Source organism: Corvus cornix, chromosome 8 (genome assembly GCF_000738735.6).
Source record: "Corvus cornix cornix isolate S_Up_H32 chromosome 8, ASM73873v5, whole genome shotgun sequence".
NCBI classification, from domain to species: Eukaryota; Metazoa; Chordata; class Aves; order Passeriformes; family Corvidae; genus Corvus; species Corvus cornix.
Genome location: NC_046338.1, coordinates 25,847,256 through 25,865,396, shown reverse-complemented (window position 1 = coordinate 25,865,396; position 18,141 = coordinate 25,847,256). Strand labels below are relative to the sequence as shown.

The 18,141-nt window shown below is 53.6% G+C and overlaps 1 protein-coding gene across 1 annotated transcript in view; it reads right to left on the bottom strand.

Moving 5' to 3' along the window:
- LMX1A (LIM homeobox transcription factor 1 alpha) overlaps window positions 1–11,931 on the bottom strand; it is a 43,435-nt gene extending 31,504 nt beyond the window's left edge. The window contains exons 1-3 of the mRNA XM_039556520.1: window positions 11,722–11,931; window positions 11,299–11,413; window positions 10,517–10,703 (exon numbers count right to left, since the gene is read on the bottom strand). Coding sequence (XP_039412454.1) covers window positions 10,517–10,703; window positions 11,299–11,374 — 263 coding nt within the window. The 5' untranslated portion in view covers window positions 11,375–11,413; window positions 11,722–11,931. The remainder of the gene's footprint in view (window positions 1–10,516; window positions 10,704–11,298; window positions 11,414–11,721) is intronic.
- Between the last annotated feature and the right edge of the window lie 6,210 nt (window positions 11,932–18,141).

Here is an 18,141-nt window from a genome sequence, read left to right as displayed (position 1 = left end):
TTATTTCTCTGCCAAGGGCTTGTCAGTTTGAAAATCCCCGTTCTTGATCCACTAATCCTCATGGAAAAGAAATGCAGCTTCGGCAAAGTTGGTTGACTTTTGCTGCACTCTTCCAGCACAAGGGAGCTAAAGGGAAATGCATAGATTTGGGTGTCATTTCATCAGCACCTTTCACCCACAATATGCCTGATACATATCCTTGGCTGACGAAGGAGACCTGCAAAGCATCACCCCAAGATGAGGCTGCTCTGCCTGAGAACGGTGCTCTGCAGGCATCGGGCCGGGGAGGGAAGGATCACGGCTGATGCTTGGAGACAGAAGTGCCAAAACAGGCAAAAATAAATCAGTTCAAGGTGGGGGTATGCTTACTTTAAAAGCCAAGGATTCAGGGAGTTCCTGGGATGTTTTGTTATGTGGTTGGAAATAGCATAAAGACATTATTGGCAGGGAAACTCACTTCCTCTGGAGAATGGGGATGGGCCATCCCAGCAGAGCTGGGATTTGGGAGTAGATTTGGGCCTCTGGTTTAGCAACCAGATTCATCACTTCATGTCCTCCTGCCAGGATAAGGACAGGTGGCATCAGTGCCTCTGAACCTGGTTGGCCATGGAGAAACAAAAGAATGCCATGGAACTTGTTGTGTGCCACACACCAGCATCCCAACAACATCCCCAGCCTGGAGCATCTCCCACAGGAGCTGCGAGAAGGGAGTGACACCAGACAGAGCAGGTGAGCCACCCAGGTCCTGCTGCATCCCAGTACCCACCCACCTTCACTGCCTGGGTTTGGGGCTGCACAGGGCATCTGGCACAGCAGGGGCCCGAACACTTTGTCCCTGTCATGGGCAGCTGTCCCACTGCCAAGGATACACATCTCACCTGGAACTACATTCACCACGCAGGGCCCTTCACCCATCTTCACCCATCTCTGATGCCTTATTTCATTACTTTCTCCTAATCCACATCCACAACAGCTCCTCCCATCAACATGGGCTTTAATGTCCTTGAGGTAATGCATGCAAGAAGCCTCTCCTCCCTTCTGGTTAACCCTCCTTCCTAGATCCAGAGATGAAAAAAGCTCAGACTCAAGAGCCCAACCTACAAGACTTTAAGCTTCATTAAACTTTTATGCCAGTCCATTGAGGTTGCTCTCTCAGCCTCTCATAATGACGGGTGCAGAGGGAAGGAGCAGCATCCACCTGAGCAGGCATTAAGAAGATTCAAACACCTAATGACTCCCTAACCAAACTGCCACATCCACAGCGCTCTTTAAAAGGATCTGCTCAATACCACTCCTGTGAGTTGCCAGGCAGCGGAGATGCCAAGACAGAAATAACTCAGGATTTCAGTTCCCCATCACCAACCCAGCTGGTCACCCCTTTGGCACAGGTGAGCCTCCAGAAACGAGAGCCTGAGCCATCCCACCACTCCAGAGTCCACAAGCACCCAAGCCAAGAGGATGGCTGGGTTCAAGGACACCATTCAGGCGAGCAATGCCTTGCTCTCCCTGCAGCCAAGACCTGGAGTTCAGCATCTCCACGGGGCAATTCAGGCCTTGGCTTGGCTGAATCCCATGTGAGCCTCTTCCTCCCCTTCAGCCCTTGCAGGAGCCTACAGAAAGTGGTCTGTAAAGGGAAAGGAGATTGTCATCCCCCTTGCCATCACACAGCACAGGGCTGGGGTCCTGCACACCTGATACACAGTGCACAGCTAACATTCCCTTCTCTCCTGATGACTCTCCAAGACCAGAAATGGAAAAGATGCCCAGAAAAATGCCCAGAAGCATGTTGTAGGGCAGTTCTAATCCAGGCTCAACAAAGAAATCATCAGGCAGGAGTTCTGGGGTTGTTCTTCAACCAATACTCACTTCCACTAGCAGCACCCATGAATTTATTCATCTAAATCACCCCCATGGAGGCCTCTGCAAACATGTGACATTTCCCTCCTCCCATTTAGATAAATCACTGCAGGGGTTAATAACCCTTTTCATAGCTAAGATGCAGTTTTCCAGAATTAAAGACTCAGCAGAGCCAGCGAATTCCAAGCAGAAATTTTGCCAACAAAAGCATCCCTATGATTTTACGATGGCAGGCGTTGGAGGTAAGAAATGACAACACTGACTCTGTCAAACAAAAAAAGGTGCTGCAGCTGAAAACTGCCTTCAAAACTTAACCTGTTTCTCGCTCCTTTCCAAATTTTTCCAGCAAAAGCCTCCCTGAGCTTTCGACAGCAAAGAGAAAATTCCCACCTTACTCTTCCTGCTTAGCCACCTTGGGTGACGCTATGCAGTGAAAAATCAACTTACAGCATGGCCCCACTGGCCCCAGGCAGGAAGGAAGCAGTCCTTGGATACACAGGCTCCAGGTTCATCCAAGGAGCTCTGAAGCACAACATCAGAGGAGAGGATGCACCTCCCAAAGAGATCAATTGCATCCAAACAATGGATTCTCCAGGAATCGTCCTTGCCTCTTATGCTTTTAAGACCCCGCTTTGCTCCCTTACAGGGCAGGGAACCTTGCCCAGAGGGATTTCAGGGGCTCTCCACCCCACTGGGATGGTGGTTGTCATTCCAGAGGAACAGACGTACCGGGGAGGGGGATTTTGCACGGTGGCGGCGGGGGCGGAGGACAATGGGCCAAGGAGCGATGGTCCCGTGAAAAGGGATTTGTTCCGCTGTCAAGGACAGCATTAGGAAATGAAGCCCACGAGGGAAGAAGAGGGGTAGGGAGTGGCGAGAGACAATGTATGGACAGTGGTGACAGGGACACAGCTGGGAAGGATCAGTGCTGAGCCCTGATGGGCTTGCAAAGCACAAGAGCTGGCCGAGGGAGCATCCTTCAGCATCCTCTGCCCTTCCAGGCATTTGCCCTGAGGAAGAGCAGGATATCTCCATGCAGGGACAACCACTCATCTGCAGCCACCGAGCCACAGGGATCCTCTGACAAGGATGAGCATTGCTGCCTGCTGGCATGCGCTGTGATACAGAGGAGAGAGGTTCTCCTACTGATTTGTGCCTTCTCCTATCAATCTGTACCTTAATCATACCAATTTGTGCCTGGGAGGAGCTGGTATCCCTGCAACACAAACTCTGGCTCACCTTTGGTCAAAGGTAGCCCAAGGTGGAAAACATAAAGGCGAGTGTGACACAAAAATTAGGCAGATCTGGAGAGACACAGAGAACTCATATCCAGCATTTGATCTCACCCAGCAAGATGCTCTAAGCACTTATGATGATTAAAGAAGCATTTTTCAGCTAGATTCGTATTTCCAGCTCCATATCATGGGTGACAGAGCCAAGTCTCAGTTCCTCCTCTTGCGTGCAACCATGGTCCATCATACCCAGACCACGCACTAGCACAGAAGACCTGACCCAAAAAAACCAGGATCATATTAATGGGCACATGAAACACTCTAATGAAAACAGGTAGGTGCATGCAAGTACCATGCAACAGGAGAAAATAAATTATTTGAACATGACATGATTTCACCCCTGTACTCAGAAACTCACACATCACCCTCCTGAAAGCTCCAGCTTTTGTGGGAGAAACTCCCATTTTCAGATAGCCAGCCTACAAAATGTGGGACACCTGAAGGACAAGCTGAAAAAAGTGGTATTTTGTTAGTAAGACCCCAGAAAAACAGATAAGCAAGAAGACAGAGCCACCAGACAGAAAACCCCCCAGATAAATGGAACTGGGTGCCATCAGCCCAACGCTGTGCCCCTGCTGCCCACACAGCCCCAGCACTGCTTAGCCTGCCCCGCGCCTTTTGCAAAAGCTTTGGCATCTGGCTGTCCGTAAATATTTGAGGTGGGAAGCCAGGAATTACAGAACCTCTCTCCTGGGCAACCAAGGTTTGACCATCTTAAAAAAAACCCCTACAAAAACAAACACCAAACCTCAAACAGAGCAGCAACGAGATGCCTGCCGGTTTCACAGAGACACGCAAGACAACCCGGGTGCATCCTCTCCCTCTGAGGGCCAACAACCCCAGGAGAAAAAAACCGGGGACCAGCTGGATTCTTTCTGCCAGGAGGCAGGATTCCATCCAGGATAAAAGTATTGAGGAACAAAACTATGAGTTGTCATAGGGTTTGCCGTGACAGAGAGAACTGCTAGTTTCCCTCACCTTTCCCCTTCTGAAGTCTCAAACCAATACACAGAAATTCGAATTTCTCATGAAAATACATTTACACAAAAAAAAAAAAATTAAGCTGGGTTGACCCCAGTATTTTCCCCTAGTAAAATCCAAATATTTTCTCCCTGCTCTAAATATTTCCCTCACTCCTGAGGTGCTTGATTGAATTGCAGGTGAAGGCACACTCCTCCAGCCCAAGCCCCATGCCTGCTTCATGTTTGCATCTGCAGAGGGCACAAGCCAGAGACAAGAGAGCACAAAGAGACAAAGAACATTCTGAGAAAAAAAATACCCAGGGAAATTCTCATTCCCACCTCCCTCCACCTTGGCTGCAGCCTCCTCTTCCTCAGAGATGCTCCAGCACTGAGTGCTGAGTAGCCCCCTGGCTGCACACCACGGGGCTCGCCAGAAGTAGGGAACTGTGAATCCAGACTCAAACCTCTGAGCCAGAAGGAGAACCTGCACCCTTGTGAGCAGGAGACCAGCCCTAGACCCCCAAAGTCCCCTTTCTCCTGCTCCAAGGCAGAGGGGGCTTTGGGGTCCCCCCTGCCCCATCCTGGGGTGAGCATGCAGTATCAGAATCAGAAACTGCTGCGGGTTTGGGTACACTGAGGCCACCCCACTGCTGCCAGTGGGAATGGGGGCAGACAGCAGAGATCAGTTTTCCCGGAGCACATGCAGCCACCGGCAAATCCTGCCTGCATGCTGGGTAGCCGTCAGCAGAGCTCACACCCAGGACCACCATCCGCTCTGAAATCAGCTGCGGGTGGCCACACCATCAGGTTCAGACCCTGCTGGAAGGCTCCCCGAGGAAGCATCGAGCAAGAAACCAAACTGTGGGCTCTCTGAAATCCCCAGCTCGGCAAATCCCTCCCTGTGCCTGGCAACTGTGAGCAGGTGAAGAACTGGCGAGGCGAGGGCTGGCGAGCCGGGGCAGGAGAGGACCCCAGCTGTCTCTCCAGCTGGTGGAGACAAAATTCTCATCAAAACGAAACAAACCCCTCTTTCTTCCCCAGTCAGTTTCTTTTTGGTGCCTTCATCAGGACTGCAAAAATCTGAAGCAATTCCCACAGCTTTAAGAGCCCCATCAGGGGCTGATCAGGGAGCACCAGCTCGTAGGGTGGGGAAAAGAAGAAAAAAAAAATCACAGTATGTCCAAAAAAGGATGGCAGAAACCATAAGAGTTCCAAGGATGCTCAAGTTATGGCTCTGATGGCACTGACCTGCAGTCTCCAGGATCCCACTGCCAACAGGGAGGAGAAAGGGTGATCCCAAAGCCACCCCTGTCCCCACCATGAAGGGAGAGATGACAAGTTTCTTTGACTGCCTCAGTCCCAATCTGCTACACGTCACTCACTTCCAGGCCTTTCTACAAAACATTAATTGTAAGACAAATCTAATTAAAGGCAGAGAGAAGGGGCAAGATGCCAAATCTCTCCTTCATTCCTTCGGAAAGGGGGAGCCCCGTAAGTGAGAGGACAGGGCTTGGTGGAGATGGAGGCAAGGCCGATTTTGCTTGCCTGGCATTTCCGGCATGGATCCCACAGTGGCCTCTGTAACGCCCCTCTCGCTGCACCCCACTGCTTCCCTGCCTTCCCACCCCTGCTGGCACAAAAATTGACTTAATAACAAAAAACAAAGGAGCAGTGCCTGGTCCCAGGCCAGTGGTACCAACCATGGCATCCCTGGTGGGGATGAGGCCAGATTCAGCTGCCCCACAGCCCCACTCATCCCAGCCTACAAGGAGTCAGCACTACTCCTCCAGGAGCTGTGGGTGAGGACAGCGAGGTGCTTTGTACAGGAGATGAGGTGCTAGGTAGGGATGGAGAGCAGGCAAGAAGCCTGGGAAGTACTAGAGGGAAAGACTGAGGGATGGGAAAAGAGAGACCACCAGAGGGACATTGTGCCACAGAGCTGGTGTATGCTCTGCTACCCCATCCAGGCCAGCCTGACTGCTCCAGTGCCTGGCCAGCCAGAGAAACCCAAGTTAGCATTGTCCTCTCCTCAGGATGCCCTACAAGAAGGGAAACAGGCCTCCAGAGGACCTGTTGAACTGCAGCTGGGCTGACGCATGGCTCTCTGGAGGGACAGTTCTCTCCCACCAGCCACAAAAAGCACAAAAAAGTCCTACTTCTCCAAGCAAGAGAAGGCAAAGGACTGCAAATCACCAGGACAAACCCACCAGACCACAGGAACTCTCCAGCTGGTGGGACAAGGCTGTGCTGAAGCGTCCAGCATCACCTTCATTTGATCCATTTGGGATTATTCCTGTCACAGCTCTTCCAGGCTGGGGAAGCAGCGCCAGGGCTCACAGCGCTATCACATTCATTACCCACGTTAAGCAAGATAAACAGCCACCATGCCCCGAACCTCTTCCCCCTCTCTTCCCTACAGCAGCAGCTGCCAGAGGAGCCTCCAGCAGGCAAGAGGAGGCTGCGCTGCCCCAGGCCTGCAGATCCATCCGTGGCCTGGCAGGACCACATTGCCAGGAATACAGGCTCACCCCCCATGCGAAGATGCTGGGTGTGATTTTAAAACCCAACACCGATGAGTTCCTTTGCATGTGTGTTCTTTTGTGTGCACACTGGGAGGGTGGAAGGATTTTTATTTTTTTTCCTTTGCAACCAGATGCAACTTCACATTTGGACTCACAAAGGAGGAGGTGGAAGCACCCACACAAGCCCCTGACTCTGGGAGCACGGGATTTCGGAGGCAGGCAAGGAGAGCTCTGCAATGACGGCACGGAAGCTGGCAACAGCACAGAAGCCATCGAGCCGTGCGAAGACAGGGCGAGCACCACAAAACTGCCTGCCTCGGCCAGGGAGCCCGGCACAACAGTGGCGGCTTGGGGGCTGCAGCCGCCCCTCCACTGCCAGCGCCCACATGCCAGGCTGCTCCAAGATGTGCTGGCCATCTGCTCCTGCCAGCCGGGGCTGGGGCCGGGGCTCTGCGCCGTGGCTGGGGACGTGCCAAGCTGTCCCGCCGTTGCCACGCTCCCCAGCTGCGCCCCCCGTCATGACCACACCGCTGTTAGTGCTCCTGGCCCCCAGAACCTGCAGTGGGGAGCTTCCCGTGCCTCCAGGTCCTCCCTGTGGCTTGACTCTGCTTGGCCCATACAAACCTACTGTGAAACACTGCTAGGCAAAAGAGGGCTCAACAATTCCCGTCCTCATGCAAATTTTAAGCCTCCAGAGTAGCCCTACTCTTCCCATTGCTTCCAGCACTCCTCCCCATTTATCACCAGATTTGGTGATCCCCCCCCCCCCGCAATGTGCGACCACAAAAACCCATCCCCCTGACCACCACCACAGGGGCTCCACAGCTGGGCCATGTCCCCAGGGCCATTTTGCAGTCAGGGAGCTGGCCAGGGCAAAGACTGAACCTTGTCATAGTTGAGACTTATCAGGTTTGGACAAGAGCCGGGGGCTGCCACGGGATTCGGGGTGTTCTGTAATGAACGTCCTCTGCTCCAAATAGACGCCGTCCCAGGGGCACGGGCTTGAGCCGTCCCTCTCCAGAAGTCCTCCCCATCAGTGCTGGAGAAACTGCTCCAAGAACGACCCCCAGCTCCTCGAGTTCCCAGACAGCATCACTATCCAAACCACCCATGGGCCCTGAGCTGCAGCACCCCAAAGAGATGCTGAGACCTGACCTGGCATCCTCGGTCTTTAATCCATCCCTTTCCAAGTCCTCTCCCAAGTTCTTCCTCTTTATGAAAGACAAAGAAATGTAAAACATGTGTTTTAACAAATTATTCCTCGATTTCTAGAGTCCAGCGAGTCAGATGCTCGCTTAAATCTGTCCGTAACACTTTCCATGGGTGTATTTACAACTGAAGGCATAACTGCCATCTCACGCTCTATCATTAACCCTCTGCGGCCTTGTTACAAACAGAGCTCAAACAGAGAGCACAGAGACATGTCGGAAAATTCTGCACCTACTCATCCCTGGGAAAACACCCCAACACTCACCATCTGGAAGAAAAATCCCTTCTTTGAATTAAAAAAAAAAAAAAAACAAAACCAAAAACAACCCTAGAACACCAATGCTATGACAGCGGCAGGTTGGATCCACCACTTCTCTGACACCCCCAGCATTCCACATGCAGACACCCCAGCCGTCCCACCCGGCGAGCTCCGCACTGCCGACAGAGAGGCCTCCAGAGCCCGGCTACGCCGCTGCCACCAGGAGGATCGGCTGCTTCCCACCGCAAGGAGTGTCAGTCACTTGTGATAATTAACCAGCTCAAGATAATGAGCTCAGTCTGAAAGCAGCAGCAGCTCTTCCTCCACTTATTTCACTCTCAAATCCCTACTATCGGCATGGCGGCCAAGGCAGACACAGTGCTCCTGCACCCAGGAAAATGCTCAGTCCAAAGACATTTGGTATTTGGGAAAAGAAAGAAGGATTTTTGTTAAATAAAGAGTATAACATAAAGCTTGGCAGAGCCCAAAGGGAACAGTTCTTTGGGACTCTGCGCTGCATCCTTGCCATCACCAAGTAAGGAGTCACACCACCAGCACAGCAGAGATTCCTGCCAGGGGGATGAAAGGAGAAGAGACACACACCTGCAGCCCTGTGCTAAAATAATTAATATTAAATGCAAGGAGACAATAACATGATGGCAAGAGGCAGGCGGATGCAGGAGGGGAAGAGGCCAGCAGCGACTCAGGGCTAAAACCATCACACCTCAGGGAAACCGCCCATCGCAGAGCCTGCTTCCCAGCTCAGGCAAAAGTCACCAACCCACACACAACCACAATATAACCAGGATAAATGGTGCTATCACTGGACCCTAGGAAAAATTTGTGACATTTTTTTCCCACAATCATCCTTGTCCATCCCAACAGTAAGATAGATGGGCACAGCAAGAAGCCAACTGCGGCAGCGATTTCTTTCACAGCCAACAGACATCAGAGGAGGGTTTCAGGTTGGAGCCACTTCAAGAGCTTGCAAGCTGCACTCAAGAGCAAAATCCACATGTGCCGCAAGCTGGAAAGGCATTTCTGGGTAATATTCACCCCAATTTCCCCTTGATGGTCCAAACAAAAATACCAATAAAGCCAAAAATGAGAATTAAATTGTTTTGGAAATGTATGGGAACCAGTAGCCAAATTTCTACAGACAAACAAGCAGCGCACCCAGTCTCGACAAATTTTTGCCTACAGCTCTCTCCTTTCCACTCTCACAGCAGCTAATTCTTCCGCTCTTTCGTAAACATTTGAAAACAAGGTCACGCGCACAAATTCTGCTTTCAATTTGCCTTGTATCCATAGCGATTAAACTCAGACCCACAATACAGGATTTAACGGAGGAAAAAAAAACCCAAAAAACCAAAAAATCCCAAAACCCCAACTTTAAAAAGGCCTGGAGCTGGGCTAGCCCCCGGCACGCTTGCCAGCTTGCCGAAGGCCAGGGACGAAAGCATCATGATCACTGTTTTCTCCTATAATAGCGGCAGCGGAATTAAACTGCAGGGCTCCAACAGCCGTGCTATCGCCATAGTGAGGGATCTGGCCCCCCACCTACACCATCCTCAAGAAACAACCAGCCCAGAAGCAACAAAAATTTAATGGCTCCAAAACTCAGCCAGGCAGTGGGATCCAGAAAAGACAGCGAGAGCGGGATGAGCAGGAAAAAACGAAAGCAGCTGCAGGAGAGGAAAGACTCAGCAGCCTTCTCCCCATTCCCACTGGAATGGTTTTTCTTTTAAAAGAGAAAAATAATTTTCCCATTGTCTTTCCCCCCAACTCCACACTTGCCAAAGGGAAAGCATCAGGGAGCTTTAAACACCTACATACAAATTTCCTCACCATCACAGACCTAGATGCAGGCAAAGCCTCTCTGTGACAGTCAACACTATGAATTCAGCAGGGCCTTCCCTGCTTCCTGCTGAGTGCCTCAGTTTCCCCACCAACCAGGGGGGAGAGCAATAGCATTTCCCTGCCTGTGAGGATATCAGGAAAACAGCCTTGTCCAGGACCAGGTCACAGAGGATATGACTTTCCTCCTGCAGATGCTCCGTAGGAAAATAAAGCCAGAGCAGATGGGAAAATACTTGGCCCTGTCCCGGCACAGACCTGGGGTTACCGTGGGTCTCCCAGGCTCCCAACAAAACATCCCCAATTCCCAAGGCCCAACCTGAGCACAACGAAATACCTCTAAAAAGGGGAGAACTAGGGTGCAACGAGACTGCAGGGGAGAAGCGTAACTCGCCATGCAGCACAGTAAGGGCTGACACCTCTTGGGACATACATGGCAGGGGAAGTGGGGAGCAGCAGCATGACATCGGTCCCCACAAGCTTTTGCACGGCACTGGGGCTTTATGGGCAGTGAGAACAGAGCGAGGGGGGCTCCCCGAGGGGCGAAGCCACACTTACTTCTCGTAGTCCAGCTTGCAGTAGAGCTTCTTGTCGCGGTAGAAGCAGGTGGTCTGCAGGGGCTCCTTGCAGGACGCACACTGGACGCACTGCTCATGCCACAGGCTGTCGTTCAGGCGCAGCAAAAACCGGTCCAAAATCACTCGCTGACACCCTTCGCACACCGACTTGGGGGTCGCGGCTCTGCCTGCGGGGAAGGAGCCGGGGGCTGGGGTGGGCGGAGGGAAAGACAGCCGGGGAGACGGGCCAGGCGAGGGACGGACGGAGGGTCCCGCGGTTCTCGCTTCCCCCGCACAGGCTCGTGGTTCGCGGGGGGACGGGGGTGTGCGGGGAGCTGCTCCGGAATCCGGGAGGGACCTGTGCCTTAGGGCAGCTCCGGGGGGGGCACATCTCCCCCAGTTTCGTTCCTCTTGGAAAGGCGGCAGCGGAGCCGCAGCTCAGAGAGAGGGCGACTGTTTGAAACCGATATTAAAACGAAGATAAAACGAAAAAGTTAATTATTTATTGTTCGATACGAAGGAAAGCTCTTCATTACAAGGGGGTTAAGGGGACACGCAATTTAATGCAGTTGCGGAACGAACCGGGAGCAGGGAAGGCGGGCGCCGGGGGCACACCCCGGGCGAAGGCAGCGGCGCGGCGCCGGGCAGGGCTGCGAGCAGGAACGATTTGGGAAAGCTGCCCCAGGGCCTCCCGAACCCCCGTGCCCCATCGCTCGGGCCCCGCCCGGCCGTGCCCCGCCCTACGGGGTCCCCAGGAGGGCAAGCGGGGTTGCCCCGACTTACCCAGCAAGGAGGAGAAGGGGGTCGCGGGGTCCAGGGCGCTCTGCAAACTCTCCTCCATCTTCAGCCCGTCCAGCATGGTGGGGAGCCGGGCTGGGCGAGGGGCCGCGCCGCCCGCCTGCCAACACAGCCCGGACACACCGCGCTCAGCCCGGCCGCCGGCCCCGCCGCCGCCGGCCCCGCCACCCCCGGCCGGGGCTTCCCCGCCCCGCCCGCCCGCTCCCCGGCGCCGCGCTCCTCCTCCTCCAACGGGAGAACCCCTCGGGCCCCCCGTTCCGGCTGCGCAGCCGCTGCCCCGGCCGGGCTCGCAACAGCCCCCGGCCCCGACGTGGGGAGGCGACGGAACCCGGGGCCCCCGCAGCCGCGGACGGGAGGATGCGGGACGGGAGGATGCGGGGCTGCCGTCGGCGGGGCTCAGCCGCTTACCTGGGGCGGCCCGGGCGGTGCCTTCCTGCGAGGAGCCGGCGGGAGAGGCGTCCGCACCCACTGCTCCTAGGGGGTCTTGCGGCGGCTCCTGCCTCCCCAGCTGTCCCGTCCCCCACCGCCTCCCCACCTCCGGCGCTGCCCGGGGTGCGGAGCGAGCCGCGGCGCCCTGGACGGCTCCGGAGAGGAGCGCACCAACCTGCGGGGAAGCGCCCGTCCAACTGCTGCCAAGGAACATTTCCTGGAGCTGATACCTCCCTGCCCGACCCCCACCCCCTGCCCTCCCTCTCCACCCCACTCGAAATAAGTTTCCTCCCCGCTCTCCTGCCTGGCTGCAGGCACCGGCCCCGCCACGCCTCGAGGGGCCGGCGGCCCTTCCCGGCTCCGGGGTGCACGGCCCGGCCCGGCCGCCCCGGCTCTGCTACGCTCCCTGGCTTTTTTTCCTTCTTTTCTTAGAAAGCCAAAAAGAAGAAAAGAAAAGAAAAGGGAAAACAACAACAACAAAAAGGTAGAGGGTGGTGCCCCACCACAGCGTCTCTCCCAGTAATGAAACTGGCTGGAAATCAAGTCCCCCTTCCAGGAGAAGCCCAGGCCGGGAGGTTCTGGGGAAAGCCGGTCCCCTGCCCAGGGCGGGCCCCGGAGGGGATGCGCTCCCCCGCGCTGCGCATTGCCCCGGTCGCCTCGCTCCCGCTGCTCCGGAGTGTTTAAAGAAAATGAGTGCTGGGAGGAGGAAAACAAAAAAGAAATAACAACAACAAAAAAATCCCAAAACCAAAGCCGGGGAGCTGCCGCGGAGGGCTCGTCGCCAGTGATCCGTGGCGCCGAGCGGGGCTCGGTCCGCTCCGGGTGCCGGTTCCGCGGGGCCGCAGGGGGAGGCGACCCCGGGGAAGCGGAGCTCCGGCTCCGCCAAACCGCATCGGTTTCGGGGAGGGGAAAGCAGCGGAGGAACGATCCCGCCCGGCCGGGGAAGATGAAACTTGCAGCCTTCCCGCAGCCCCGGCGCTCTCCCTTCCTTCCTGCTTGGGGGTTTCGCTGTTTTTCGGGGAGTTTCACGGCCCCGCAGGTCGGCGTGTACCGCAGCGGGGCTGGGCCGCGTACCTGCCGCTGCCGGAGCAGCCTGGACAGGGGGCTGCGGCTTCCCCGGCACGAGGGAGGGCTGGGTCCCCCGTCTCCGGCCGGCGAGCAGGGAAACGGCCGCAGAGCTGTGAGGGACCCGCTATGGGATCGTGGAGGATGGGAGGCTTTTAGGGGCCTCACCTCCAGTGTTCACCGCTGACCTTGGCACCAGGGACAGATGCGCTCCCAGCCTCTCTGTGGGGCATCCTCGTCACAAAGTGCTCCCCACACCTAGATAACGTGGGTGATGCAGGGACCGAGGTCGTGTCATCTGGGAATTCGTAGGAAGGAGAGAGGCCACAGGTTAGCAGAGGCAGCTCACCGCCCTGCCAAAATCCCATGGGAGAAGGAAACACGGTCCTGCGACCGCCCTATTGTATCCCAGTATAACTACACCAGGAGCTCGGGCATGAACGCCTTGGTACCATCACAAGGCTCAGTGTGAAACAGCTCTGACCGCTCACATCCAGGATGGCTGCGCTGCAGCAGGGAAGCACTGGGCTCTGACACCTTTGTCTTTGGCTCTCCTGAAGGTCTCTGAGCAGCTCCAGCCAAGTGTCTGAGCAGCCAGAACTACTGGAGCCACCTTGCCAAGACACCAGCTCAGCAAGGACTGCAGCATGACCAGGGGCTCCAAGCACTGCATGCCGTTCCTCCTGCCTGTGCAAACCAGCCCAGCTTCCCCACCCTGTCCATCCCACTCACAGAGCTGGGCAAGGAAGATTTTCCTTACACAGCCAGGGCGTGGCAGCCCCATGGGGTGGGAATACCATCCACTAGTACTGCTAAAAACTGTGTCCCTGTGCAGGGCACTTTGCTTACAGACTCAGACCGCCCACCCGATTTGCTCTGCTCAGAGGTGCAGGAGCAGCTGGGACGGAAATCATTCCGTCCTGGATGATGCCACCCCATGGTGTTCCTCCTCCTCCTCTTTTCCATACGAGAAGGGTCTGGAGAGTGTCTTAACTTGCAGCTCTCGTGCACAATTCCCAGCTTGGTCTATGATGATCAGGTTTGGGGACTGAGTCAAGTGTGTAACACCTGGGAGGCTGCAGCAGGGTGTTGCTGCTCATGATTTATACATTCACCAGCTCTCACAGAGGTCAGAGGTACTGGAGCCCACCTGGCCTCATGCAAAGGATGGTCACCAGGTGAACCAGTAAAATATGCAAGAAATACACTCCAAACCCCCTCACTCCCAAAGCACACCTTCACCATGCGCAGTGGCCCTACAAAACATGGGGGAGTATTTCAGGCAGCTCACTACAGCCTCCAAGGCCTAGCTTCCATTATTAGTTCACCCAGAGCTGAATTAGGTGCAGAAGCCTGCAGCATCAGCAGCTGAAGAGAATTAAACCAGAGGAAAAGCAGGTTTAGGCTTTCTCCTTCTCCTTCTAGCTGTAGGGTCTGCAGGCAGCCAGGTGTTGCAAAAACTGGGTGGTGTTGGAGAACTGCATTGAATAGAAGCTGCCAACTGAATTAACAAGGCCACAACATTGGCAGAGGGGCTTCACATCTTCCCCAGCTGTCTCCCTGCTGGGGCTGCCCAGCTGTCATGTTTTGTGCAGTTCCCCACTGCTCACTGCTGGAAGGGGATCAGCAGCACTCGGCTCCCAGGTAGCCACAGCCACAGCAACTGCCATGGCTCCAGACAGCAGCAGCCAGATCCCTCCTCCAGCATCACCTTAACTCTGCCCAGCCAAGCAGATGCAGAACCACACTGGAGCAGGCAGGGCTGGCCCCAGAAGCAGGCAGACAGGAGACCAAGGAAGAAGATGGCTGTGAGCCACCTCCCTTGGGACAGGAGTCACTGGGCCAGCATCACCCAGGTGCTTCTAATGCCTGAAGTCAACTTGACCCAGAAGACAAAGCCTTGCCCAGCACCAGAGATATCCCTCAATACCACTCACCCCTCAAAGGACCACACCTCCCTCTCCTTCTGCCACAGCAGCCCTTCAGAGGCATCAGCTGCAGCACAGCCAGCTGGGCTGGCCAGCCTGGCAGAGAGGCAAGCCAGAGACCAGCCCACAGCCACAATGCTGTCAGATAGCCCTGGGGTGATAAAATCCTCTCCTTTTACCCCTGAAATCCCCCGGAACAAGCCTGTCTCAGGTAGAGTTAATTGCACAGAGAGTACAGGAAGAGAGGAGAGGGAAATGGAGTGGCAACCACTGGCCTTGCTTAGGTAGAGGTTGGTCTTTGTCCACTCATGCTGATAGACACCCGGGGATTTATCAGGGCTTCTCCATCACGCTTTCCACCACAATGTACCTTGCCATCGTCCCCTGAAAGAGGATACAAACACTGCTTCCCACTGCCATAATCAGCTCTGGGGAGCCCCATGTGCCTCCTCTTCCTCCTCCTCCCCCTTGGGCCCTCTGGTGCTCCAAGAGGTACCAAGTGAGCACAGCCTCCACAGCCTCCCAGCTGGGCCTTTGATGGGACAGCAGAGAGCTGGGAGGGACATATGAGGGGAAGAACAGAGTAATCAGGCATCAAAGGGAACCTCTCAGGGGAGCTCAGGTGAGATGGTGAATGCAGTCCAGGGGCCCAGTCCAGACAAGAGGTCCTTGAGGAAAGGCCCATGTTGGTGGCACTCAGTTGGAGTCACATTGTCTGAAAGGCATGTCAGGTCTACAGGATGTGCCCCCAAATCACTCCATCCATCAGGGAGCCCAGAGTCAAACTGAACATAAACCACCTCAAACTTCTATAGTTTGAGATTTATTTTTTTCTACTCTCAATCCAGAATTGCTGTTGTTGGACTTAATAGAAACTGAAGCAGCTGCTACAGAACCCAAAACTCCACTGTTTTTTGAAGCCCCCTCCACAGAGCACTGCAGAGTGAGCAGCTCAGAATTAACACATGCTTTGACACATTTGGCCTGTACACCAGAACGAAGCTTGTCCATGGTGGGGGGCACCTGCTGCTAACTCAGGAAGCTCATGAGATGTGATGCATGGTGGGAAAGAAAATAGTCTTGCACTAGTCATTCCCAGAGCCTGGATTATTTATTAATCCCAGAACTTAATCCGAGGCTATGAGGGGCTTCATAGGGTAACCAATGACTGTTTTCTTTAGCTTATCAATGATTGTGATTTCTACTATTTTATGAAAATTAGGTTTTTGCAGGGCTGAAGACTGGGGAAGCTCCAGCCATGCCAAGCTGCTGTTCTTCTGCAACAACTCACAGAAGGATAACCACACCAGTGAGCTATTACCAACTGCTATGGGATTTGTTCCTCTGGGTGTCCAGAGACTCACTCCTATACTTTGCAAGGCTTGGGGAAGCAGAGCTCTTGGACAACACCCCTGTATAGAGGTCTACAACATGAATGAGGAATCCGAGGGTTAGGACCAAATCCAGGAGATTAGATCAATCTTCGGGTCCCCAGTGACAGTGATAGAGCTTGGTTGCTCCATGACTTGCACAGAACATTTGTCTGTTAGTGGCACTTTCAAATGAGCAAGTGGTGTCTTATTCACAGAAGCCACCCTGAGTCTCATGGTCTCTCTGCCCTGCCAGACCAAGGGTGGGGGAGTTTGTGGTGGGGTGTGTGTTAAGCATACAAATTTTTCCAAAAACCCAGTAGTCATCTGGAGAAACAGGGCAAAGCCCTCCCTCCTCAAACTGCAGCCTGGAGACCTTGTGGCCCAGAACCCAGAGAGACCACCCTTCCAGACTGCTAAGAGTGAGGGTGTCCAGCAGCCACAAACGGCCACCTTGAGACTTCCTGCCCCGTTTTGGTTATCATATCCCATCACTTCCAATATCAAAGTATCACAGGCAGTGGTCTGGATTTGTTTACAAACAGTGGACCGAGATCAGCATCATTCAGAAAAGAAACCCAACCCAGCCAGCTCTGTTCTTAGAAGTTTACGTCTCTTAGAGGGGAAGCCTGAGCAGCCCAGGCTGGAGGTGACCTCTTGCTCCATCTAACCAGCAGCGTGGTGTGGTACCATCCCAGCACAGCCTGCATGCAGCATCTCAAATTCCAGCAACAGTTTTACAATGAGCAGGTTGTGTATTTTCTGTATTTAAACACTTCTCTTTTAATGGAAAATTACCTTTTCAATTAAAAATAGCTTCTTGGTCAGTGCTTTTCACCTCTTTTGAAATTCTCCATGGATTTTTCTTAGGAGGCAAAGAAAAAATTAAAGTGTTATCATAAGGTTGCAGTTTTCCCTCTTTTTCTCCACTCTTTTAAATTCACTTTTTCCTTCTCACAGTGAAATACTGGAAAATGAATCATGTCCCCATGTGGGAGCTTTAACAAAATGTTTCATTTTTATCTTTCTTCCTTTCCTGTTGTCAGTCCTGCTCTCCCTCGAACTTCCCCGAGCCGGCAGCGTTGCAATCTGTCACGCGGACAGACGAAGCGCGGCTGCATCTCACCCCACTGTCTGCTGAGAGGGTCAGAAGGGGCAGATCACTTAACACTACACCTGTTTTATGAATAATAATACAGACAGTTTCACTGGGTTCCTGGGAGGACATTTTCCCACCAGGATAAGCGCCGCATATTGAACAAATTAATGTCTTTAACTCGTTTGACTCTGGTTAGCTCAGTTGCAATGGAAAGCTCCAGTGGTGCCATTGGAGCAGGGGAAAGACCAGGCAGGCCTTTGAGAATGGTTTGTTAGAGTGTCTTGTTCTTTCCTTCCCTGCAAGTTTCTCTCATGGAAGTGTGAGATTATAAATTTGGGGTTTGTTAACCTGTTTCCAGAGCAAAAATATGGAGGGAAAAAAAAAAGAATAGGACCCATGAAGCTTCAGAAAAATGGAAGTTATCGATGAACACACAAGGTCTGGGTCACCCCAAAATACTCCTCCTGGACCAAAATGAAACACTTTGGTTCTTTCCTCAGTGGCTGGACTAGCTCAGGGAAAAAAAAAATACCAACAAAAAACCAAACTACCCAAACAACCAAAACCAAACAACCACCCCCCCACACACACACATTAAAAACTTACTTTTAATATTACTTCAAAAACTTCAAAGAATTCAAAGAGTCCTAGAGTTTCTTTTTAAGATGGTGGAATGAAATGTTTTGATTCAAAGCAGCAAGTTTTGCTAGGTCTTTCCTTAGCAGGAACAAGAAGAAGCAATACATGTCCTTTCAGGACCATGTACATCAGCACAAGCAGTGATGTCCCAGGTGACATTCCTGCCCTGATTTGGGCTGCCCAAGGGTCTCAGGAGGGACCTCAGCCCCATCGACCCTCAGCCCCATCCCAAGCTGGACCTGTGACTGCAGCAAAAGAGGACGCTGCTCTGCCAGCTCCAATCAGTGCCTCACTCATA